Consider the following 24,795-nt stretch of genomic DNA (forward strand, 5'->3'; position numbering starts at 1 on the left):
TTGTTAATGCCACACATTGTGGTCTCAGTATGATGCCTCTAATGAAAAGGCTATTTGTCTAAAAGCACACGTGGTTGAATTTCTGTTCTTGAACTTTGTTTACGTGCAGTTGTGTTTTTTTTGTGGATGTTGCAACTTTATTCTCATAGGTTTTACCATGTGACAGTAATTTGATTCATAGATCAAAATAGCTTCAGATGTTAAGCAGAACATATTTAACTACGAGTATAAAACACATGGATGTCATGTGAACTCCATGTTGAGGTTGCTTCAAACAAAACAAATAAACCTTTGCAGTACGTATATATGTATTATTATAAAAAAAATTTAGAAAGCTGGACCATCTGTAGATAAATCTCATTCTAGAAAAGCAACAAGCAAATGACACAAACACGAGGGGTCAATCGAGGAGGATTTTCAGTGATACAATGAGAGTGATTGGAGGGCTGGGATGGGTTGCAGCTATGCAGCTCGCGAGGGCATCACCGTGGGCAGTTGCTGTGACGATGGCTGCTGAGTTAGAGCCTTTAAATTAGGTGGGATCATCGGGGGTGGCCAACTGGTACAAAGGGGTCACAGTATTGAGTTGCCACCGCTTGGATACCGGGTTTGAATCTGGGCATCGAGTTAAACCGTAGCTACCTATGAATGTAAAAAAAATACTCTGTTGAAATTGGCAGTTTTTTTATTCACTTGCCTGAATTATAGCTCTGATTTAAAAAATAAATACATACGCATTCGGCTGTCTTGCAAATAAAGTTGCTGTGTGCCGGCACATGATGAAAATATGCCCTCTGGGTGTGTGGATTAAGCTCTCATTTGAAGGTCTCTCAAAATTAGTTGTTTGACTGCTTGTGTTGTGGTTATTGCAAACATGATCCCTTGTATAAAGGTGTCAGTTTTTTTGCCAGCTAAAAGGGTGAAAACCTATCACTATAGTTGTGTGATGTCTGCTTCGGGCAGGTTTTTCTCTAATATATATGGTGATACGTTGGTTTGCAATATTTCTGAATGGATGTTTTCTATATGACGTGGTGTCAATGGTAATGAAATTGAGTTATTGACCCGAGCAATATCATGTATAGGTAGGATTTACAATGTGGTCTTATAACACTGCAGTCTTTGGAAGTTTGTTTGAAAACATGAATTAAAACAAGTGTAGATTTGAAGCTTTCGTGACTGCAAGGATTCATACTCTTTGGTTCTATTCGGTAAAGTCACCTACGTGACTTCGGTATTCGGTAAAGTCACCTACGTGACTTTACCGAATAGAACCAAAGAGTATAAAACAAGTGTACCACAATCGGGAAAAAAATCATAACAGATAAATAACACAGATTTCTAAGATTTTGGGGGTAATTAATCTTCTCACACCCAGTTTTCAAGTAAAATGTTTCATTGGATATTGGAAGAAATAGTGCTTAATCAATTAAAACATATTCTTAGGCTCATAATAATTGCATCGAAGTCACTGACGTTCGGGGAGTGAAGAACAGCTAATAACTGAACCAGCATGCGTAAGCATATTTTATTAAGTTATTAGGTAGCAACCTGGATAATATGCTTACAGCGAATGCAGTTATTCGTAGTTTTACCGACATGTAAACCTTTGTGTGCTCTCCTGGCAGCGTTCATGGCCGAACGAAGAAAAGAAAATAATCTAGGTGGAGATAAAAATGTAACGTTCTAGAGTGGGTTTTCGGGGTGTGCCACGTGTTTGACATGATGCCAAACGACACAAAGAGCGCACCGAAGAGCTATACAGCACAATCGCGAAATCCTACGCATGAAAACCAATGTTGGCATTTCCCCCGTCTTATTACAATGGGATTAACCCGCGTCTCACACATCACGTTTCCTTTGTTGATTCACACTTTGCAGGCCGGATCTTGTGGACATGGAAAAAGTCAACATCCAGAGCAACAGGGAAAATCTGGCGCAAGCGTTTGCCCTTGCAGAAAAGGAACTCGGGGTCACTAGTCTACTGGACCCTGAAGGTGAATCTGTCTGCAATAATGAAAAGAAAACACGTATGGCAAGCCAATGCGGGTTTAATTATCTTGTGCGAATTACTGTTGTAACCAGGTATGTTTAATGTAAACCTGCTGTCGAAGCAAATTCTAGTTTAAGAGTTGCTCTTGAATACTTTTCTGAATTTAAGCTTTCAACAGAACTCAGTTTTTGTTGTTATGAGATGGGTTTTGTTGTTGTTGCAGACATTGATGTTGTATCTCCGGATGAAAAGTCCATCATCACGTACGTGTCTTCGCTGTACGACGCAATGCCTGTTGTCCCTGACGTGTTCAATGGAATCAGTGCGGATGTGAGTCCTTCCTTTTGCCATGCATACACAATATACCTCCTGGAATGAATGCATCCAGTGAATAATTTTCAAAGCAGTTCAAATGTTTTTAACTGTATTTTCACACATAAGATGTACATACTTGTTATTTGTTTCATAATGAAGGTTATTGGGTTATTTCGCATAAATATAAATGTGTCATTAATATACCACCAGCTGATACAGTCATTTAGTAAGATAGTCAATTAGTAAGGTTTGTCACGTGAACAAAACGTGTCAATTAGTTACTACTTCAGCACACCGGTGTGTTGGAGGGTAATCCCACAACATTTACAATCTGAGTAAGACGTTTTGCTGGTGATTACAACGAGTTTCATCAGGCGATTTTCCAGAATTGTGAAGAATTCTTCCTTATCGGTCGCGAAAGCCTACGTGTTAACCTTATTATTTCCTTGTTTTCCTCTTTGCTTATGCTTACGTGCATGTGCTGTCAGCGAGCACCTATTAAGCCCATCACCCCCTCCACAGCACTTGCTGTGAGTGCTAAAGACTTTATGGAGGGAATCTTTGTGTCTGAGTTTAGTGAAAATAAAAACAAAAACTTTCCTTTGAATTGGAGCTTATACGTTTATCTTATTTTACCAGGAGGCCGATCTGAAGTGGTCGGAGTACCAGGAGATGGTGAAGTCGCTGCTGCTTTGGATTTCACGACAGATTGAGATTATGGAGGACAGAACATTCCCTGACGACTTGGAACAGTTGAATGTGAGACACTGCTCCTGCAACTGGTGCCTGTGCCCTGTGGCTTAATTACCACCCCCCCCCCCGAATCATACACTGGTGAAATATAAGTTGACAAATGGATGTTAGATACATTCCTCTGAGATCTGTGTAATCTTTATTTAGAATAATCAATTGTCTTAAGCTTGTTAAAAGCAGAACACACAAATAGCACACTGCAATACGATTTTTCACTCTTGTAAGTTTTAAATGCTTTATATGTGTATTCTCATAAGTATTAAATATTCTTGGGACTTTCGGTAAAGTCACGTACTGTAGAAGGGAAACAATAAAATAATATAAATATAAAACAATAAAATTGTTTAATATAAAACAATAAAATAATATAAAACAATAATATAAAACAATTAAATATAAATTTTGATTTAAAGCTTTCGTGACTGCAGGGATTCATATTCTTGGTTCTTTCCCTTCTACGTGACTTTACCGAAAGAACCAAGAATATAATAAAATATAAAACAATTAAATAGTTTTATATTTTTATTATTTTATTGTTTCCCTTCTACGTGACTTTACCGAAAGAACCACGAATATGAATCCCTGCAGTCACAAAAGCTTTAAATCAAAATAATTTAATACTTAAGTCATCGTGGAAGTTTCTTTCAAATGCATAAGCACAGCACCTTCTTTCAGGAATGATAAACTTTTTTGTGTTGTTCATGTAACTTACTGACAAAAGAAACTACAAACTAAACATTTTTTTTTATTTTACCAGGTAAGCCCCAACTTGAGCAGTATAACTTTTTTTTCAGAATCGACCTAGGCCACAATTGATATCTCAACAAAAAGTGGGTTATCATGTGGGCATTTATTGCAGCCAAAAAGAAGGCTGTGTTGTAACCACAATCTGAAGTTCCTCTTACCCGATGTTGTGTTCTGCAGGCACTTTATGCCCAATTCACCCACTTGAAAAACACCGAGTTCACGACGAGGCTGTCGGAGAAGCACAGAATCCACGAGCTCTACAAGACGCTGGAGGTGCGGACCGCACGGCAGCCACGACGCTCATTGATTTTTTTAAACGACCATTACTGTTTTTTTACATTATGAGACCTCCTTTGCCAGAAACAAGATATAGGAATAGGTTTTACCCTTTTAACTGGCACAAAAAACGCCTTTTGGCGTCTTCTGGTCCAACACCAATGGAGACTAGGCTCTAAGAAAAGCTGTCTCGGGTGTGGACCAATCAAATTCAAGGACAGTGCATATTATTAGAGTTGTCTTTTTTGTTTGCATTCTGACTGCTTGTGTTGTGGTTTTTGCAAACATGATGCCTTGAATAAAGGTGTCAGTTTTTGTGCCAGTTAAAAGGGTAAAACCTATTCCTATACCATTACTGTGCCACACTCCGTTCATCCTCTTCTCTTTTTGCGAGAGCAATTGCAATCGCTTCTGTGCCATTGTCTTGGCAGGGCTGGTTTCAGTCAGGTCGAATCAAGCTGCCCGAGAAGAGCCATCCCAACGATGTGGAGCGGGAGTGGAGCAGGCTCTTTAAAGCAATGGGCGAGCGGGAGACCACTCTGCGATTTGAAATAGCGAGGTCGGTAATGGTTCGTCGTCGTGTTTAAATCGTTAAACCCTCAAGTGAAATATCTAGCTTTGCTGTATTTTATTTCCATTGCTTTCCAGTAGTTTGCCTTTCTGCTTGCCGTGTAGCTTTTAGAATTTTTGGATTTTTTAAATGCGTACATTTTTTCTTCTTACTATTTTGTTTAAATAATATTACTTAGATGAAATTAACAGAAATACAATTTGTTAATTTATTTTGTAACTCATTGGTTGCTTGTCATACAGACATAATAGCATATTCATCTCTAAATATATATATTTTTAAAATGTGTGGTTGGGGTGGCGGGAAAACTAAACTGGCTGAGGAATGTGGCGTAACTGACAAAAATGTGATCTGAGAGTTGCCTGCCGTGTCGTGGCTTGTAAGGCTTGACAATGGTCCGTGGCAAGTGTGGTCTGGATTAATTTCAGTGCACTAAGCCAACGTTTAAGCCCTCCGGGGCGAACTATTACAGGCACGCCCATTGTGGCCGGACCTATCGGGACGTATGGGGAGTTTTACTGTTTGCCTGATTGGCGCGATGCTTCTCGTGGCTGAGGAGAAACTCCTTAAATAGCGCATGCTCGCCGCGAAAAGCTTTCGTTTTTGGGAAGTTCACCTCAACTTGCCGTCGTGAAAGATGTATTCTTAACTGTGGCAGTAATTTAGGATTCTTCGGAGAAACATTTTGGTTGTTTTTTTTTATTATTTTCTTACGTAATTATTAGTACATTCAATCAAGATGGGGTAGCATGTGTTAGCGTCAGTTTGTCATTTGCAGCCCTGCTGAGGAAAGGGGTAAAAATACAGGGATTAGTCAAGGGAGGAAATTTTGATAAAAACAACTGGACTTAGGAGGGAAGCTTGACTTCCTTCAGCACTAGGAGTATGTCGAGTGGCTCTACCGTGCATTATGGCTCCCTGCCACGCTCGTACGCTGGCGGTTTGCATCACATGGTGATGAATGGGGGGCAGTCTCCTGTAGGCATGTCCTACAGCAGTCACCCCGGAAGTACCATGCAGTATGCTTCTCTTCCAAGGTCATTCTCTGGCGGTGGTGGTAGCGGTGGTCATGGTGGTGGTGGTGATGGTGGTGGTGGTTCGTATGGAATGACAATGGATGGAGCACAGTCTCCTGGTGAAATGTTCTACAGTGGACAAGCTGGGAGTACCATGCAGTATGGCTCTCTTCCAAGGTCATTCTCTGGTGGCGGCGACGGTGCTGGTGGTGGCTCATATGGAATGACAATGGATGGAGCACAGTCTCCTGTTGGCATGTCCTACAGCACTCAAGCTGGGAGCACCGTGCAGTATGGTTCTTTTCCAAGGGCATTCTCTGGCGGTAGTGATGGCGGTGGTGGTAGCGGCTCGTATAGAATGACAATGGATGGGGCACAGACTGCTACTGGCTTGTCTCACAACAACCAGGTTGCGAGCGCCGTGCGGTATGGTTCTCTTCCACGAGCTTTCTCTCGTGCTTGTCATAGTGGTTCATACGGAATGGCAGTGGATGGGGCACAGTCTGCTGCCGGCTTGTCCTACAACAGTCCGGCTGCCAGCACCATGCAGTATGGTTCTCTGTCACAGACAGGTGCTGGTGGCTCGTATGGGGGGATGACTTTAGGTGGAGGACAGTCTAGTGGTGGTATGTCCTACAGCAGTCAGCCTGCAGGCACCGTCCAGTATGGATCTTTGCCAAGGTCGATGTCTGGTGCGTCATATGGAATGGTCGCTGGTGGGAGCCAGTCTGCACGTGGCATGTCAATCAGAAGTCAGTCGGTCAGCTCAAATGTTCGTGTTCCTGATGGGGGCCAGTCTGCGGGATCTTTACACCTAAACAATGCCGTGGGCAAAAGCGTGTCCTTTGGAGGGGCCTCTGCTGATCATTTTGACAATGCAGACGTGTACAGAAGCGTTTCTTACAGTAGCGGTAGCGGCCAAGGCCAGACACTTGGCAGAGCCACGAGCCCTCTGCCTTCTCCACAGTACGGTGCTGATGTCGCAGCGAGCGTCATGCGGCAGCGTTCTCCCAGCCCGGCTGGTGTTGACCGTGGACAGGTGGTCGGTCCGGTTCAGTTTGGCAACGTCGTGTTGAGGGGCCAGCCGGCGAGCCTTTCGTCGCAGTACAGCGGCGGGGTCACGTCGCCTCTCGCCGAGCGCGGTCAGTCGGGCGGCATGACGTTATATACCGTCGAGCAGGTACAGGCCTTCGCCCCCTCTTCAGACATTGGCATAGTGGATAGCAGCCAGGTGTTGACCCCGGCGCAAACGGGCGGCGGTCTCGGCAGCGCCGCTCACCTGAGGAGCACCGCCAGCCAGATGGCTCAAGCCAGCTTCGGAGGGGGGGGTGGGCACGGGTTGACAGGCATGCCGGCGTACGGTCAGTTGGTGGACGCGGGTGGAGAGATGGCCAGGTAACGGTGACGACAGCAACCGCGCGTGTCGGTGCCGGTGTGAAATTCCAGCGATTGCTTGTGCGTCGCTGTTGCATAGGTGCGCACGCGTTAATGCATGCATGCCGAGTTACATTGCGCGAGTATGTAAGCATTGTGCATAATGCACGTACGTTTCCACATGTTTAAGTTTGAAGTCGATGTCTTTTAATTTTAATCCCTAATATAATTTGCATACAGTTCTATAATTATTGTCACCATTATCATGGTGACACAAAGATATAGTCGTTTTTTTCAGCACTTTGTTGACAAAAGTTAGATTTCTCAAAAATAGTATAACACATTGCAGTTATATACCGCAAATAGTCATTCTATTTAAATTAAAGAAGTCGCTTAATAAAAACGAACGTGATTAATTACCATATTTTCTTCATTTGGATATTTAACCCGCCGCATGCTTTCACAGGGATGCATGAGCCCCAACTGCTCACACCAACACAAAGCGTTAGCACGTGACTGAGGGATCATTTTACAATGTCGTTTTTGAACAATGACCCAAGGTATATAAATATACCTTACGTAGTAGGTAAACTGCCATGTCGTTCGTGGGCACAAGAACAAAAATTCAGCCGCGCTGAATTAGCTCATTCGCTCTGTGGAAAGGTGACGGGAGAGGATTGCCCGCTTCTCGCAATGGGAAGAACCGGGCATGCAGTTCCAGTTGGAACAGGAGAGACATTTCACATGGCGTATTTCATTTCAATACCGCTGTGGTGTTGCGGTTATGACGCTGGACTTCGCCAGTTCTCTTGAATCTCCCCACCTATATTCATGCAGCAGCGATCTCCCAGCATGGCAGTACCAATGGCGTGAATGGTTTGCATGTCAGTTTGTGGATCAGCAGATCGCACGTGGTACGGTTAAGTGTGGGTACTCTCAACGCTTTCAAGTCGTCTGGCTGGTGTGGACGTGTCGGCCAGATTAACTGTAGCGGCGCTCTCTGGATGGTTTATTTATGTATTATGCTTGTTCACCTAGGCAAGCCCTGCTGAGTCTCATGACAGTTTTTTTTTTCAGGATGGTGATTGTGGGGCTGCGCCTTTATCGTATTTCTCTTGTGCTATCGCCACTCTGCCCTTTGATTGCCAGGTTCGAGGCGCTGCAAAGGCTGGCGAGGACAGCGGAGATGGACACGAGCCAGTGCGGTGACCTCCTGGCCAAAGCGTCGTCGGCCCTGCAGGCCGTATGTGTCGCCCGCATTCTCTGCGCGTCTCTATTTATAGCCTAGCAGTGGAGGACAAAGGGACAAAGGCAGTAGCCTCGTGATGAACTGCACACGGTCCGCTGGTGGCAATGACATTACTACGTGTGCTGTTTTAACGAGACGGCGGTTGGAATCCATTGCTGGCGCCTGCCTAATGGGCGCCACGGTGGCGAGATGTTAACTTCCTCTCCCCTGGAATAGCGGAGGTCGTGGGTTCGAATCCCAACCCTGACGCCCGCATATTTTGAGTTTGCATGGTCTCTCCATGGTCGTGTGGATTTTTCTCCAGGTCCTCCGGTTTTTCTCTCCACATTTATGAACACACTTTTAGAGTATTGGGCTGCTATAAATTTCCACGTGATCAACCATTTGGTTGCGCTATCATTTGTGGACGGGTCTCTTCTGAAAAAGAGCTGTGTAGCTCAGTGGGCCTTTCCTGGTAAAATATAAATAGTTAATATTCAGTTAGTTGTCCCGAATCTCATTTGGATTCTGCAATGGGCTTCTAAAGATGTGGAAATTGAATTTTACAAAGAAGGAAACTTTCATAAGGCACCATTATAATGGAGGTAAAACGGTAACATGTAAATTCTGTGTTAATGTTTTATTATAGTATAGAATCAGTTTCATAAGTTGATTATTTTGTATTTAGTAAATAGTGTTTATTGGACAATTGTTTTTTTTTAATGTATCTTTGACTCTCGTCAATGTCGAAATAATCGATTATCCATGTTTATTTTTTCTTAGGACGCAAGTCGAATTTCTTCGGGGCAGGAACCACAGGGCATGGCTGAGATTGCACAGTATTTAACGGAAACTGAAGTGAAGATCAGCAAACTCTTTGTGGACATCCAGAGTCTCAGAGAAGCAAAATATCTCCACTCGGAGCAGCTCTACTCCAGGTACGACATGTGGCTTCTTTCATTCACCCTAAATGCCAAACCAAAACAAATATCTCTACGTATACTTCCAGGGATGTGGCACGGTTGCCTTCCCGTCCCTGGCCGAGCACCATGGTGGAGAGATGTTAACTACCTTGCCTGGTATACAGGAGGTCATGGGTTCGATCCTGACCTTGACGCCCTGTATATTTGGAGTTTTTCGCTGTAATAAATTTCCACGCAAGGAGCCACCTCGTTCAGCTACCATTTGTGGCCAGTTCCGCTTCTGAAAAAACGAGGTATGGTAGTTCAGCGGTGCCCGTACCTGGTTAAATAAAAAAAGTAGTTTCAGTTTAATGGAGCATGAGCTTTCTCGTCGTGCCGCGGCCGCACAGGGTGCTGCAGCTGCACGAGCAGTTGACGAGCATGCGCGCCGAGCAGGGCAGGCTCCTGGGCAGGGTGCAGCAGCTGCTGGAGGACAAGGCGAGGGACGCGGCCGCCTCGAGGGCGGCGGACGCCGAGCGTGTGCGGGCTGAGGACGATTCCAACCTGAAGTACGCTCGCGAGCTGCTCGCCTGGGTGGAGCACGGCCAGGTGCGTTTGCGGCTACCCGGGGTTACGGCATGGCAGATGAGTTGTGTTCGCTCCTGATGCGCTCGTGGGTTTGCTGAAAACCGTGTGTTTCGGCGGCATAGCGGTTAGCGCGGCCGTGCCATACGAGCCCTGGCCACCCGAGTACGATTCCTGCTCACGACCAACGCCGGTGACGTTTATCTGAACCAGTCCTGGGCCTCCCCCTACGTCGAGTCGGCCTCAAATGACTACCTGGTGCGGTGTGTAAATATCGCCACTAGGGAGAGGAAGGCGGCCGGGCGTGGTGCTGGCCACCCCACCCTCCTCGTGTGGCGTGCCGGCCTTCGTAGGTGCTCGCTTAACAGCACTTGCTCCAACAATCTGTTTGGGCTATACGGGGGCTCTTTGTATTTTGCTCGGCATGATTTTCTGACACGTCTGACATTTGGCTTCGCATTATGCCAGCAGCTGCCCAAGGGCATCGTGCTGTACAACACGCACACATGATCCGCGCATACTCCGGAAAGCCGTACAGCAACACGATCCGTGAAAACCTATGCAGTCGTAGTAGTAGTAGTAATAATAATCATGCTGGTGTCGCAACTTGTACTCAATTGCTGTGTCGGCTGGAAACAAAACATACAAAGTCTGCCATGCCCATCATTCAACAAAGGCTTACAATCTTAAATATATCTCATGAGTGATCTGTGAAAGTATTGAAGGCCATTTTCTAGATATTGTTTGTAATTACATTACTTATTCTAGCCTCTGTTAATACAAGTCCAGTTGCTCCTGTGCGAATACAAATGATATTGACTAAAATTTTATAAACCGTAAATAAGTGTATTCTGTGTGTGGTGGTAAATGGTTGCTGGTCACAAGCTTTGGAAATTCTGCCATTCCACTAGCTTCACATATATATAAAAAATACAAATGTAAATGCATTAACATTACAACTGGCTCGCCCATGATATTTGTGTAACCTACCTGGTGCTTCTGGGTTCTTACAGTTACAAATTGACACGGGTGACTGGGGCTCCGATCTTCCTTCCGTCGAGGCTAATATGGAAAGCCACAAAACTCTACACAAATCCATCGAGGACTTCAGGTCAAGTGTGGAAGATGCCAAAGCCAACAAGGTACGGTTTATTGCACGCGCTTGCCTTCACTTGATTCATTACCACAGCCTTTGATTCCCATTAAAAGGCTTGGTTTATTCATAATCACGTTTTCATGGGTTTGATCACGAAAATGTAAATGTGTCGTTAAACCCACCACCACCCCCGACACGGCCAATTAGTAAGGTTAGTCACGTGAAGAAAACGTGCCCAATTAGTTACTACTCGGCACACCGGTGTGTCGGAAAGTAAACCCACAAGATTTACTAGTTGTCTACTGCGTAAATCCACAGCATTTACAGTTTGAGTACTGTACTCAAAAGCCTACACGTTAAAATGGTTTGTTAAGTTGCACAAATGTGAGTGGAGTGCTACGTGTGTGTGCCATGTCCATTGTTGTTTTACAGAGCAAGTTGTCATCGACTGTGAAGGCCGAGTACATTGGGCTTGTGAACAGCCTGGAGATAAAGTACACGAAACTCATGGTTTGTAACTTGCCTTATGCTTTCACACAGTGCAGCAATGCCTAATGAGTACCCATAATTAGGCATCAGTGTCTGTCACGTAATTTAACTCTTTAATACTTTCTTGGAAATTTGAAGCTTTGCAATGTAGTTCGTGGGTATCGGTTGAAGTAACCTCCTATTTAGGTCGGGATTCTGCCGTGGATAGCGCACCGGACTTTTTTTTTATCTCCTGGCGCAGCGGTTAACATAATGGGTCAAGTTTTCAGCCTCTGTCCGCCCATGAGTATAAACGGGTTACAGCGCATGAAGTAGATCAGCAGGTCCCATGCGGTGGGATAAAGTTTAGGTACTCCAAAGACGTCTGGCCAGCATGGAAGAGATAGGTCAAATACCGTCGAGATAGTCTCTGTAGAGCTTCCTAGAGCGTGGCCAAGAAACCATACGGCTACACTTTGACCTATTAGCTATAGTGATCTCTCTGTAAACACCAAGATTACCTTAGTTTAAAATAAAATTGCAATATTCCTCGTGAAACAATGTAATTTTTGCTCTAACTAACCCAAAGGGCACATACTTATTGACCCACACCCTGTGGGCGATGGGAATTCTGAGCGGTTTCCATTGTGTGCCTTGAATTCAGAACGCGTCACGGAGCAGAGGGAGGCACCTGGACAGCTTGCACAGCTTCATCACACGGGCCACCAAGGAGCTCATCTGGCTGAACCAGAAGGAGGAAGACGAGGTGTCCTATGACTGGAGCGAGAAGAACAGCAGCACTGCCGTGAAGAAGGAGGCCTACGGTGTACGTTTATCCACTGCCCATGAGTCACTCGCACATCGCTGGAGACCGTAAGAGACGGTTTGTTTCACTGGTATATCTGTGTCCGGAAATATGTGGTTCTCAAGGGCCGATGTGAAAATGTGAAAAGCAAAGCAAGCCATGTAATTGTATTTATGCATGTTGAACTTCTTTCGCACCCTACGTGTAGCCGACCTTGGTAATATAATCGGACGCGCAATGAAAACATCATATGATCGTCTTCATCTTTACTTCCTTTGTGCAGGAATTTATGCGAGAGCTCGAGGAAAGGGAATCGAACATAAAGAGTATTCAGGAGAGTGGCGAGCAACTCCTGGCTGATGCCCACCCTGGCAAGCAGTCGATTCAGGTATGCAGTTTTATTTCAAGATGCACATGTGATCATTGGTATGGCTGTAATGACGATTATTTGAGGCTAACCCAACCCTGACGTGTGCCACCACTGAACTCTGCTTTGGATATGGGTTGTTTGACTGTAATTGTGTGTTTCAGGCCTACATTGCAGCCATGCAAACACAGTGGAACTGGGTCCTTCAGCTCTGCTCTTGCGTAGAGACACACCTGGCCGAGAACACCGCCTATTTCCAGGTACGCTTACGGCACTGAGTGACATGTAAGTCGCTGTTATCCCTCTATAACTGCTACGTCTACGATCGTCTACTTTCAAAACTAGGAAATGTATTTGCGTGCACATAGCTACTTCCTATGCAGCACATCTAAACTACGAAATTCTTCGTCTATTATTCTTATCAAGACGGTGCCATGATCATGAACTTCCTTTACACGTTGCCAGTTCTTTCAAGATGCCAAGGAGGTGGAACAGCAGCTGAACAACCTTCAGGACACCATCTGGAGGAAGTATAAATGCGACAAGTCGACAAGTTTGACCCGCCTAGAGAATCTCCTGCAGGATGCGATCGTGAGTACTTTTTGAGTGTTTTGCTGCTATAGATGTCCACATGATAAGCCACTTCGTTGAGCTATCATTTGTGGTCAGGTCACTTCTGAAAAAGACCTGTATCACTCAATGGGCCTTACCTGATCACATAAAATAGTAGTAATAGTTGTACTTTAATTCCTTTTTCATCTGAGATCCTAATTAAGTTGATTACGTGTGCAATTCTTACCCCAGTATTGGACCTTGTGGTTGCCCCTTTTCCATGTTCCTAACCACAATGATAATCGCAAGTCACCTGTGCCTTTTAACACGGGTTAGAATTGGCATAAATATTGTGAGGAAATATCCTATGACTAGAGCTAATGAAAACGTAGTTTGATGACGGGACGCTGCCATGGTACAATGCTTAGCACTCTACTTGTGATCCACCGGTCGCCAGTTCGAACTCCCTGTCACGATAGTGGAAGTTTCTTAAATCCCTCCTCCACCCATGTCCCCACAGCAGCAGTACGAATCAGTTACACCGAGAGGTCAATCTATTGGAAGGGTCGCGTGTGGGTGGGGAAAACAGTGGGTATCTGCCACCTCTTCCAAGACGCCTGGCCGGTGTGGAATAGTCGGCCGATTCCCTTCTCAGAGAGCTCTCCAGAGCTCCCTCTAGTGGAGGCCCATTTTGGCAGCAGTGGGAACGAGCCAAGACATTACAAGGGCCGTTATCCCCCGTTACCTTTTCATCTCTCGGTTTATTGAATCATTGTAGTCCGTGACCGCTTGCTGTTTACCGACGCAGCGCGTTCAATCGGGCTCGAATGTGTGATCGTGTTTCCTAGGAGGAAAAGGAACAGCTCTCAAGCTATAAGAGCCGCGTGAACAACCTTGCGAGCAGAGCCAAGACTGTCGTGCAGCTCAAGCCTAGAAACCCGGACAGTTTCCTGCACGGCACCATTCCTATCAGGGCCATCTGTGATTACAAGCAGCTGGAGGTACGGATGTCCTCAGCGTGGCAACGTGTACTTCCACAGAATAAGTTGCGAACTTTGTGTCGGCGTGCATCTGTTACGTGCAGGCGACAAGGTTGCTTAAGGGACTGATAACTGTCTTATGTTTCAATATATGGCGACGACGAACAGCAGTGCACACGTGTTTTTTTAATACTACGTGAAGGTGTGCCGTGCAGGCCTTCATGGGTGCCACTCGCTAACGCCGCTTGCCCTAACAGGTCTGTTAATAGGCTACGTGGGGGATATCTGTCTTTGTGTTGAAGATCACACTGCACAAGAATGCCGAGTGCGTTCTGGAGGACAACTCGCAGCGCTCCAGGTGGAAGGTGATCAGCTCGAGCGGCAGCGAGGCCATGGTGCCCTCCGTGTGCTTCTCCGTGCCAACGCCAAACAGGGAGGCGATCGACTTGGCCAGCAGGTGTGGCCCAGTGTGCTGTGGGTTCTACCATTGGCAGTTAGGCACGGTGATTAGAGGGCAACGTTTAGTGCAATGGGTGTTGGCGGCAGCCGCACAGTGCGCTCTGAACTTGGCGACCTGTGTTCGATTCCTGGCCGCGGTTAACATCGGCGGTTAGTTCCACCTGGGTGGCTCCCCCTTTCGACCAAATCCACACTGACCACTGTGGTGAAGTATGGTCAGATAGCCCCCCGATTGAGATGATGTGGAAAAGCCTCCATAAAACTTCTGGAAATTGTTGATTTTACTTCGTGTTATTTATAATGGGCATGTATAGACATATGATACCCATTTCATTTTTAAAGTGAGAAATAACCAAATCGTAACCTAAAGTTCTCGCTCATACTCCCTTTTCATATATTACACAGATATGGAATTATAATAAATGGGTTTATGCTCGGAATTCAACAAATGAACAAATAAATTGGATACCTTATTAATATCCCATTATGGAAGTAATTTCCTTTTTACGGTTTTTTATATGTTTTTAGTTTTTCTCAGGATCAGTGGAAATAAAAATGGTGTGTTTGTTGTGCATTGCTGTTTCCATGGATACTTCTGTAACCAATAAGCGATGGTGCGGTTTCTTGGCAGACTTGAGCAGCTGTACCATGACATAGGGACGCTCTGGCACCAGCTGTACACCAATATGCAGAGCGTGTTGTCCTGGCACTACTTTGTGAGTGACATCGACATCATCCGCTCTTGGAACACCAACATGGTATGGCAACACGCTGCGACCTTTAAAGCAATTTTCATGAAATGCAAAGTCCATTGCTTTTGCTCTCGCTAAGAAAGATCAATAGAAAAAAGTGCCATTGTAAAAATTTTCTCGGGCAAACATTAATACAATTGACACTTTTCTTCGGCATGTTAGTTTACAGCACAAACTTTAAACACGATTTTTACCATCGGACTTTGAAATGTAATCGTTAGGTAGTTTCGGTATGGATACGTGTGATAGTTGGATGCACCCCTGCCATTGGACTTTCATTATACTTAGTAGAATTCTGTGACGTAGTTTGCTCCTTGTGAGTTGCTGTGGCTTTGCGCGTTGTTCCGACGTCCATGACAGTTTCGCAACATTTCTCCGGAGGAGCACGCCAACGTCATGCATGATCTGACGGTGCATTACGAGGAGTTCTTGAAGAACAGCCGGGAGTCAGAGGTCTTCACCCCGTCGGAACTCTCTCAGCTGGAGCGCGACTTCAACTTCTGCCGACAGCACTACGAGGAACTGCTTCTGACGGTCGAAAAAGGTAATGCGAGGACAGTTCCTGCTTTGTTGACGGTGCTAATTTAGCAGATCACATTTATCAGCTTGAAAGTACGTCTCACAGTTTTATCTGATGTTGCTGATATTGTCAGAAAATTTGACAAGGTGCTTTTATTCCGTCGTCTATAAACACACAATTTATGCGATGTCATTCATGTTCACATCTGTGGGAAACATCAGCGGCAATCGTGCCAGTTTGGTGTCTGTATGTCTCCAACATTCAGTCTTTTGTTTCTTCTGATACAACGCATTCGGTTGATGTAGGTGCCAAGAAATTTGACAGCCGTGTCTGATTAATGATATTCTCGGCGCCGATAGATATCACTTTCATTTTATTCACAATGCGAGTCCGTCTCTCTCAATCGCGTGTCTGGATGGCGTGCAGAGGACCAGGATGAGACTGCATGTCGCAGTCTGATTGCCGAACTGCAGGGCGTGCAGCAGCGCTTGGATAGCTGCGAGGAGCGCATGGTCCGCATGATCCGCACCCCCTTGGACCAGGATGCCCTGCAGGACAATGCCAACCGCATCTCCGAGCAGGAGGTGCGTGGCTGCATGGCGCTCGCTCACAAGCAGTGCTGCCTAGGTGTCAGTGCCTTCCTTTTTGGGAGTGTCGTCTACAGCCACAATCAGTTCCCTGCCGGATGACGGCGTAGCCCAACCGAGGCCATCTCTCATGCTTCTGCGATGTAACAATCCACCTACTCCTGTGATGTAACAATTCAGCACGGTTGGCCATGTGCGGTGCGAAAGAAGTTAAACGTACATGCATGCATACTTTCTGGAGTGGAAATAATATAACTTGACCAGTTGTTGACAAGTTTAGCGAGCATAACATCTCCTTATTTTTCTTTCGTCTCCGAAGAGTTCAGTGATTTTTTTAAAAATAATAATGTACATTGTTATTTTTATATATTCAAAAAAACTATTATAGTGAGAACTGCATTGCTCAATAAAGTAGGTTATATTTTGTGAAAATGTAATTATTCTCGCTTCAAGAATGACGCGGTATACGATTGCCAAGTGGTGAATTGAAACCGTTGTGTGAGGGACGTGGCCGCGGTGGGGGGCGTGTGGGAACGACAGAAATGTTCTACAGCATTGCGACCGCTTGCCCGTGGCTACCCCAGCTATCTGGGGCCTGTGCATACATGTTTTGGGAAAGCAACAATGAATTTGCAGTGTTAAAATGCTTCTTGAGAAGCTCTGAGTATTTTCTGTTTGGCATGTCAGAATGTTTTTCATCAATTATTCATTGCTGTTGATGCTTTTTTTCAGCTCAAGCAAGAATGTGTAAAAATAGGTTGCTGTTGAACAGCGCGACTTTTATAATTTGCGTTCATTATTGATTATATTCTTATAATACTTCACATACCTTCATCATTAATCGTTATATTTATCGGTAGGCAGTTCCAAATCAGTATGTTTAGTATCATGGAAGTTTTCAATATTACGCATGATTTAGGTTTTGTATAACAAATTCAATCAACACATCATCTCATCGATGTAAATATCGTGTTCTTGAACATTCCTTGAATAAATAATGTTTCTTTGCCTGCTTATTCACAATTCCAATCATGTTTTTCTTCTATGGTAATTATGATATTCATAATAAATGTATTAGTATGTGGAAAATACGCTTCTGGAATTTAAATACATTTACGTGTAACTCTGTGCTGGGAATTTCATCGACGTGTATGGAGAACAAGTTGTTAGTTCGCAATGAAAGATGCCAGGCAATCATTCTAAATGCAATCTGGAAGGGTGTGATGGGTAGGGCACATGTGTAGGATGAAGAAGGGCAGGTTACAGAGACTGGCATTGGAGTGGCACCCAGAGGTCAGCAACCAATGGGGACTCCTAAAGCCATACGATGGGACACTTGTCAACTGTCAAAAAAACGAGGAGCCAGCAAAGGGAAGGGGAGCAATGACAAGGTGTGGTGGCATCAGCAGGGTTGGCATTGATACCCTTGATTCATTCAGCAATCCAGTACGGGGCACTCTTAACATGCTGTTGCCGCGCCAGGTCATCTTGCTGGCGCTGACGTTGATCGCTTTCGTCCCTTCCATTCCATGCTCCTCCCCTCCCCTTTTTGGGCAGCGCGTGCACGGAGACGTGGAGGAGGTGAAGGCCGGGCTGCAGCGCACGAGCGCGAGCTGTGAATCGGTGCTCGGCCAGAGCGTGGCCGTGCCTAGCCAGACCCAGCTGCGCTCCGAGCACGCGGTCACCCTGCAGAGGATGGACCAAGTCTACTGCCTCTCCTCCATCTACCTGGAAAAGTGAGGATGGCGCCACACCTATCCACAAGCAGTCGTAGCCTTTGTCTCGTGTCACTCAAAATCTGCTTCGGGACGACAATGTCTCAAACTGTTACAGCCTCACGTCGGTTCTCGGCTGTCACCTCCCTCGGTGTGGAACGTTATCCCTTTACGTGTCCGCAACATCAAATGCAGTCTGACTTTCAAAAAACATCTAAAGACCTCCATCTGTTTGGTCAGGGCTTTCGAGCTGCCCTGAGCTTGGCTCCGCGCCTCTGAGTTGTTGACTTGTCTCCAAAATCTGGCGCGTTATAAATGTCATTATTATTATTACGTGACCTTAATGGACCGATGTTTTTGGATTTTGCTTGGTAAGCAGGGTTTTAATTCACTTGGTAGTGGCTGTGTATGGGATTTGGTCCTCATATATAATTGATGTACAGGGTTATGGGACGCTGTTAGCATGAATGGCACTATATAAAATGAAAGTGTTTACTTAATGTCATTTTTACGTTCATTTTATGATAATTTACTTATTGGGAAAAATGCTGCATAATTGGTTAATAAAGACCCTACAAAAACTATTTAAGGAGAACATGAACTTAAATTGTTTTTATAATAATTGTTTTTATAATAATGTTTTTTATATATAATTGTTTTTATTATTGTTTTCCCCGCAGGCTGAAGACCGTGGATTTGGTGATAAAGTCTGTGCAAGATGCAGAAGTTCTCGTGAAGACGTTTGAGACCAGGCTCTGCGAGGAAGAAAGAGTTCCAACTGACCCACAGGAAATACAGCGCTATAAAACCATTCTCAAGGTGACACATCGATCCGTTTTTTTTTGTTACCAATTTTGGCATTTGCATTGCATCACCCGCGCAGATTGAACCCTAATATGTTCCAGATACCACAATCCCCTGCTGGTAAGGACATAGGTTGTTAGCTTCCTAGTTTTGTTGCCTTGTTCGCATGTTTTTTTTTTTTCCCAAGCGCTCTAGATTATTTTCACATGCAATAAAATAACGGAAAGAATTGGTCACATATCCCAAAGCTGAATTCTCTTGAAAAATGACCCAGAGTCAAGGTTATCACAGACACAGGTGTAGCCATGCAATTACCTGCTCACATCACTGTTGGAGGAAGGGCCTCCGCAAGAGGGAGCTCTGGAGGTATTTGGCCTACTCTTCCACCCTGGCCACACGTCTTGGACGAGGTGGGAGAGCGCACACACTTTACTAAAACTGCACATGACCTGTCAGTACACTAACTTTATGCAGCTTGGTGGACAGAGGCGGAGGATTTTTTGTCAACTTTCCCCATTGTTTCAGCTGCCGCACCGTATTGCAATGACGCCAACCACTTGTGGGCAATTCCCACTTCCAACTACCATTGAATATGTACATGCCTCTGGCATGACCCTGCCAGTGTTGTTCAACACAACTGCACGCGTTGTTAGTACAACTCATGGGCAGACTACCTCACCCTCGCAGCCCGCAGGGTGCCACTGATTAACTTCTTCTTTTGTCGATGGCAGCAGCACCCCCCCCCCCCACCTCCGCGTTACCTCCCCCTCCCCCACAATGCTCATCATCGCCACGAGCGCAAGCATTGTCAATGCGGCACCGTGTCTGTGTCCCCCTCCTACCTCCACCACCACCAGCAATGGCGCACCGAGGTGGACCAGCGGCAGGACCTGTTCCACTCGCTGGAGGACGAGGTGCAGAGGGCACGTGCCGTCAACGAGCGCATGTTCCGCGCCCACAGCGAGCGTGGCCCGGACGTCGATCGCTTCAAGGAGAGGGCGGAGCAGCTGTGCGAGCGCTGGCGCAGCATCCACAGCCAGATCGACACCAGGTGCACCGCCCGCCCGCCCGCCCGCCCCCCTTTTCGTCGTCGTGATGACAGTAATAAGAATAACTCTGCACGTTTGGTGTTTGCGGCCCATCCCAACAGACAGCGCAAGGCAATAGCGACGGGTGTTATGTTTCACTGTCTGTTTGGGGGAGGGGGGGGGCAGGGAGATGTTGTAATTGTTTGCCTTTACTCAATAAAGTAATTTGCGAGTCGTTTGCCTTGTGACGCCGCCAGCAGCTTGGCCTACTCGTTCACAAAGGGATCTTGGTCGTCTGCAGTGGAACAGAGGGGGGGGTTGTCTTTTTTTTGGTAAATACACCCGGGCGTTTGCCGAACCGCACGAACCTCTGCAACAAGCGGCAAAGGCGTTACCGCTTGGCCGCCGTGTCAGTGCCCATACATACATTCACGCGGCTTAAAGCCCGCTGAAGTGTTGCACGCATGTAACAATTTCACCTACCAGCACGCGGGGGCGAAACGTCGGGCATCGTGCCGAACAACAACATGCGGTCCTTTGTGCGAACCTGTCGCGTGGACATTGCAGAGCGCGGGAGCTGGAGGGCCTGCAGAAGCAGCTCGGCTACTACACGGAAACGTACGTGTGGCTGGACAACTTTGTGCAAGATGCCACGAGGCTCCAGGAAAGTCTCCAGTCCGCCAAGGCCACCGACAGCCGCAGCCTGGCTGAACAGCTCCACCAGCAGCAGGTGTGTTGTGTGTACGAGCAGCCACTCGGTCTGGCCTCTATATGTGTGCCAGGCCCTCTGGAAACCAGTGGAAGTAGCCCGGCTCTTCTTAGGATAAAATAACGAGCAAACAGGCTGTTATATTTTTTTGCCTTTATTCGCCTTCCTTACTTCAACGTTAACATTCGTGTCTTTTGTTCATACTAAGGATAATGAACGCTTGCTCACATGCCTCAGGAACTGAAAGTGCCTTACATCACACCTCATGTGAACTATTCCAATGCCCTTCTACATTCTAGCCAAGGGGCACCCTCAGTGGCAGTTGCCCTTGTGCGGCACTAGATATTTACGGTACCGGCCCGTAAAACGGGCATTCATATGCCAATAGAGAGTTTCTCTGTGGTTTTTCCCCATTGAGTAACTTATCAATCACATATCAAATTTTGCTGATTTGGACCATGGCACCTGTACACATGGACTGCTATTTTTCGTGTAACGTCACAGCAGCTCCAACGTTCCACTCGGAATCAAACATGGCGTTTTTATTTATTTATGGTAAATGGACCCTGCTGTATAAACCAGGGTGGCCACTGGTCTCGAACCGTGAACCTCTGTATCAAGCGGCAATGAGGGCTTGCCGCTGGGCCGTGGAACGTTTTTGCTGGGCCACGTGCTCTAGATGGAATTGTTGGTAAGCATTCGCGCGAATATTGTGAGGCTGCATTTTGCGTTGCAGAATTTGGTCGTGGAGTTGGAAAAGAACCTTCCCAAGCTGAACGAGTGCCAGGAATACTCCAGCCAGTTCTGCACTGGAGTCAAGGTGAGCTCTAACCTCTTGCCGCTTTAAAATCACCATGCTCGTCCAATTTGTGCTCCTGGAGTGAGGCGGTGAGGTAAATACAAATCAGGGAGCGGCCTCGTGACACGATTCCGCAGAACTAATTCTGGAATTTCTCGATTAGGTCTCTGTTACCAATACTAGGTAGCATTCTATCATCCTTTTTATAGAGTGGCTCACCAAATGTAAGTCATCCGACATGCAGTCGTGATATACAGCCTGTGTGGCTGTACAAATAAATTAGCACAGTGTTTTGTGTGTATGTGTGTGCATTCATACATACACGATCAGCCTCAGACTATCTACTTATAACATTAGAATGCCTGCTATAATTTGGGATTATTTTAAAATCAATATTCAAATCCGGCATCGCGTCGGCAGTTATTTTAGTACCGCATTATCACGTTGGCTGTTTCATCTTCGTGATAATGGGGTACTGAGCCACCCAGTTTGCATTCCGTATTCCAATGCTGCCCTTTTTCTCTCCAACCAGGACTACGAGATTCAGCTGATGACCTACAGGGCCATGGCGGAGAAGGCACCTGTTCGCAAGCGAATGCTGCAGTCGTCTGCTGATGTCACTGGGCAGCAGGTAGCAGGGATTTGGAGCCACGGGCTCTTTGCCACAGAAGTGGACCTTGCGTTGAGCAGGGGGACTACAGTATCAATGACACGACTGCGTAGTTTTATGCAGTTGTGTGCTTTACTGATCTCCGTTGTGTTTTTTGGGATGTATCACCGCGTGTTGTTTGGCACAATGTCCGACATTTTGCTCCACGTGCTAGGAGTTCATTCAGGAACTCGAGATTATACATAACATTGGCTGGTCAACTTAATATATATTATCAAATAAACTGTGGTGAACTGCTACAGTCAGTTCCCAAAGAAGCTCTTAGCAAGTGGAGCAAAACATGATGCCAAACTATGTGCAGTGAACAACGCACACGAAAAACTTTTATTTTTGTGTGTTTCATACATAATGGGGAAACATTTTTTGCAAGCTTCTTATGCACTTAAGTAGGTTATATCAATGATAAAGTTATTTATTCAGGAAAGCTTCCATCAGGGTAAAGACTTTCGTTTTTTGTTTTTCACGGAGGTCCTGCAATGGGATGTTTGGCCAATTCTATTGCAAGGAATATGTTGAATGTGGGACAACACTGGGGTCACCTGGAGAAAACCCACATTTGTTTATGAGGATAGCACTCAAAAAACCCCTTTGTCTGCACTGCCATCTCCGGGCCACTTCCTCACCCAGTGGGTTTTGGGAGTTGTCCAAATCTACTTGATCCATTGCCCCTCGCATCCAATAGTGCTGGATCACAGATATTCAACACCAAATGCGCCTGCGACTAATTTTTCCTTAATGCTCAACAGAAAATTATTGACTTGATACCATATTAGTTCTTAAAGATTGGCTTTTACCTTTTAGGCAATGAGGCTCTTTATTTTAATACAGATGCACGTCCTTGACGATATGTCAGTGCATTATGGCAGACATGCAATCGACGTAAATACTGATGCACCTATTGGCTTCAGTATTGAATAATTTTAGCCCAAGACGTGCGTGTGTGTGTGTGTGCGTGAGGGTTTTTTTACCACGAGAATCTGGGTGACTAGTGGTATATGCATACATGAGAAAGTGGGTCTGAGTTGTATTAACCTGAATCACCACCGCTTTATGAACAACACTTCTTTACAGCAGCGTTGACCATTAATCACACTCTCGTGTTGTGCAAGTTAATCCAGCTCCTCGGCGGTTCCTAACGAACGCTGCTCAGTCGTGGAGCTGAAGGTGTACATCTCGCTTGACCGCTGCGTACGTGTTTGAATCGCCAATGACTTTGCAAAATGTTGCCCCCCCTTACAGTTCATGGACCTGCGTAACCGTTACAGTAGCCAGATAACTCTGGCTCGACAGAACGAGAAGTTCATCGGCGACACGCTGCGGCGCGCCCGCGAGGACGAGGTATTGTCGCTAATGAGTTTTACTAACGCCGTGTGCAGTGACGTCGAACAACACTGGCCAGGGTCATGCCAGAGGCGTGTACCTTGTATTCAACGGGAGTTGCCGGTGGGAATTTGCCCTCAATTATTCGCAATTAATGTCACATTTTTTGCTAAAATTTGAATGATGACAAATATTTGGTAAAATTTGGATTCAGCCCCTTTGAAAATCTCTGGGTACAAACTTCCACAGTGCTCAGTTGAAACACAAAATAGCTCAACATTTTATTTTATTTCCCCCCTGAATTTTCTGGTGCTCAAAAAATATTTTTTTTTTGTTCGGTGTTGTAATTTATAATCGTAGGTGTGATTATATTGGCAAGTTTCGGCTTTATACCCAACATCATCAGAATTTTCATTCTCGCTAACTTATGCCCATCTGTATTAATTAAATACAGGCATTTAATTCGATTGACATTGATGGCAGTCAACCACAAACGGTGCTCATGGGACAGTGTTCCGTCTGCTGATTTTTTTAAATTCCAAAAATCGCTGTTTGTGCGTGGAAATGGCATGGGCTCCATGTAAAATAGTTTTACGTGAATCTGGACGAAGGCTCATTAATTGTAAATAGTGTTAACCAGTCACGATGTTATTCCTTCATTCATCGTTTAATTTAGTTTCTGACATCTCGTTCTGCATTTGACATGTGGCGCACATGACCCCCCTACAATGCTCCGCTTGTGAAGCACAGTGTGTGCATTGTGTGACATTAAATGGTTGAGTAACGGACCTGAAGTATTGAATAATTTTTCTACTCGGTTGAAAGTAAACCAGTGTTGTTTTGACTAAACAGATTCTCTCTCAAATGCTGAGAGAAACTGTTGATTTCTGCAGCGATTAAGGACAAACATGTTTTTTCATGAAAAAACATGGTGTTACTTTGGTGGTTTGTGTAAGCAGCTTTTGTATCTAACGCTACTAACATTTACGAAATGTAAATATGAAGTGATCTGAACTGTTGTTCAGTGCACTTTGATTGTGCGTGTGTGCACTCGTATGTGTGTGGGAGTTCATGCGTTGAGTTTGAAACACACATTTGCTGTGCTGTAGAATGCTTGCTTGTCTGCATTTTGAAGCAATACGATGGCACATCCTGATAAGTCCTTTCGACTCTTCCACCAAACTGATCTGGTGCACCGTTGTTGCAGCACACGACCTGTGATGGACAATACAGCGTGTGCGCGTGATGAATTGTTTCCGAAAACTAAAATCCTTCATTATTTGCCTTCACTTATGTATGCAGAAAATATAAATATATACATACATTAGGGTTGCCACGATGTATGTAGCAGTACTACGATATATCGGATGATATCAAGTCCACAATAATTATCGTCACTTCCTG

General features: G+C 45.4%; 1 protein-coding gene across 30 annotated transcripts in view; it reads left to right on the top strand.

Moving 5' to 3' along the window:
- LOC116941622 (dystonin-like) overlaps positions 1-24,795 on the top strand; it is a 263,899-nt gene that overhangs the window by 136,967 nt on the left and 102,137 nt on the right. For all 30 annotated transcript variants that reach the window (XM_076066562.1, XM_076066563.1, XM_076066566.1 and 27 more), the window contains 26 exons: positions 1,882-1,997; positions 2,217-2,323; positions 2,948-3,067; positions 3,986-4,081; positions 4,516-4,643; positions 8,195-8,288; positions 9,057-9,211; positions 9,586-9,784; positions 10,774-10,902; positions 11,289-11,366; positions 11,989-12,150; positions 12,413-12,517; positions 12,661-12,756; positions 12,962-13,087; positions 13,897-14,049; positions 14,331-14,485; positions 15,119-15,245; positions 15,600-15,783; positions 16,186-16,343; positions 17,904-18,082; positions 18,742-18,880; positions 19,723-19,916; positions 20,461-20,623; positions 21,339-21,422; positions 21,934-22,032; positions 23,311-23,409. In XM_076066562.1, the coding sequence (XP_075922677.1) occupies positions 1,882-1,997; positions 2,217-2,323; positions 2,948-3,067; positions 3,986-4,081; positions 4,516-4,643; positions 8,195-8,288; positions 9,057-9,211; positions 9,586-9,784; positions 10,774-10,902; positions 11,289-11,366; positions 11,989-12,150; positions 12,413-12,517; positions 12,661-12,756; positions 12,962-13,087; positions 13,897-14,049; positions 14,331-14,485; positions 15,119-15,245; positions 15,600-15,783; positions 16,186-16,343; positions 17,904-18,082; positions 18,742-18,880; positions 19,723-19,916; positions 20,461-20,623; positions 21,339-21,422; positions 21,934-22,032; positions 23,311-23,409 (3,445 nt within the window). The remainder of the gene's footprint in view (positions 1-1,881; positions 1,998-2,216; positions 2,324-2,947; positions 3,068-3,985; positions 4,082-4,515; positions 4,644-8,194; positions 8,289-9,056; positions 9,212-9,585; positions 9,785-10,773; positions 10,903-11,288; positions 11,367-11,988; positions 12,151-12,412; positions 12,518-12,660; positions 12,757-12,961; positions 13,088-13,896; positions 14,050-14,330; positions 14,486-15,118; positions 15,246-15,599; positions 15,784-16,185; positions 16,344-17,903; positions 18,083-18,741; positions 18,881-19,722; positions 19,917-20,460; positions 20,624-21,338; positions 21,423-21,933; positions 22,033-23,310; positions 23,410-24,795) is intronic.

Source organism: Petromyzon marinus, chromosome 12 (assembly GCF_048934315.1).
Source record: "Petromyzon marinus isolate PM22_M1 ecotype Great Lakes invasive population chromosome 12, UKy_Petmar_22M1.pri1.0, whole genome shotgun sequence".
Lineage (NCBI taxonomy): Eukaryota > Metazoa > Chordata > Hyperoartia > Petromyzontiformes > Petromyzontidae > Petromyzon > Petromyzon marinus.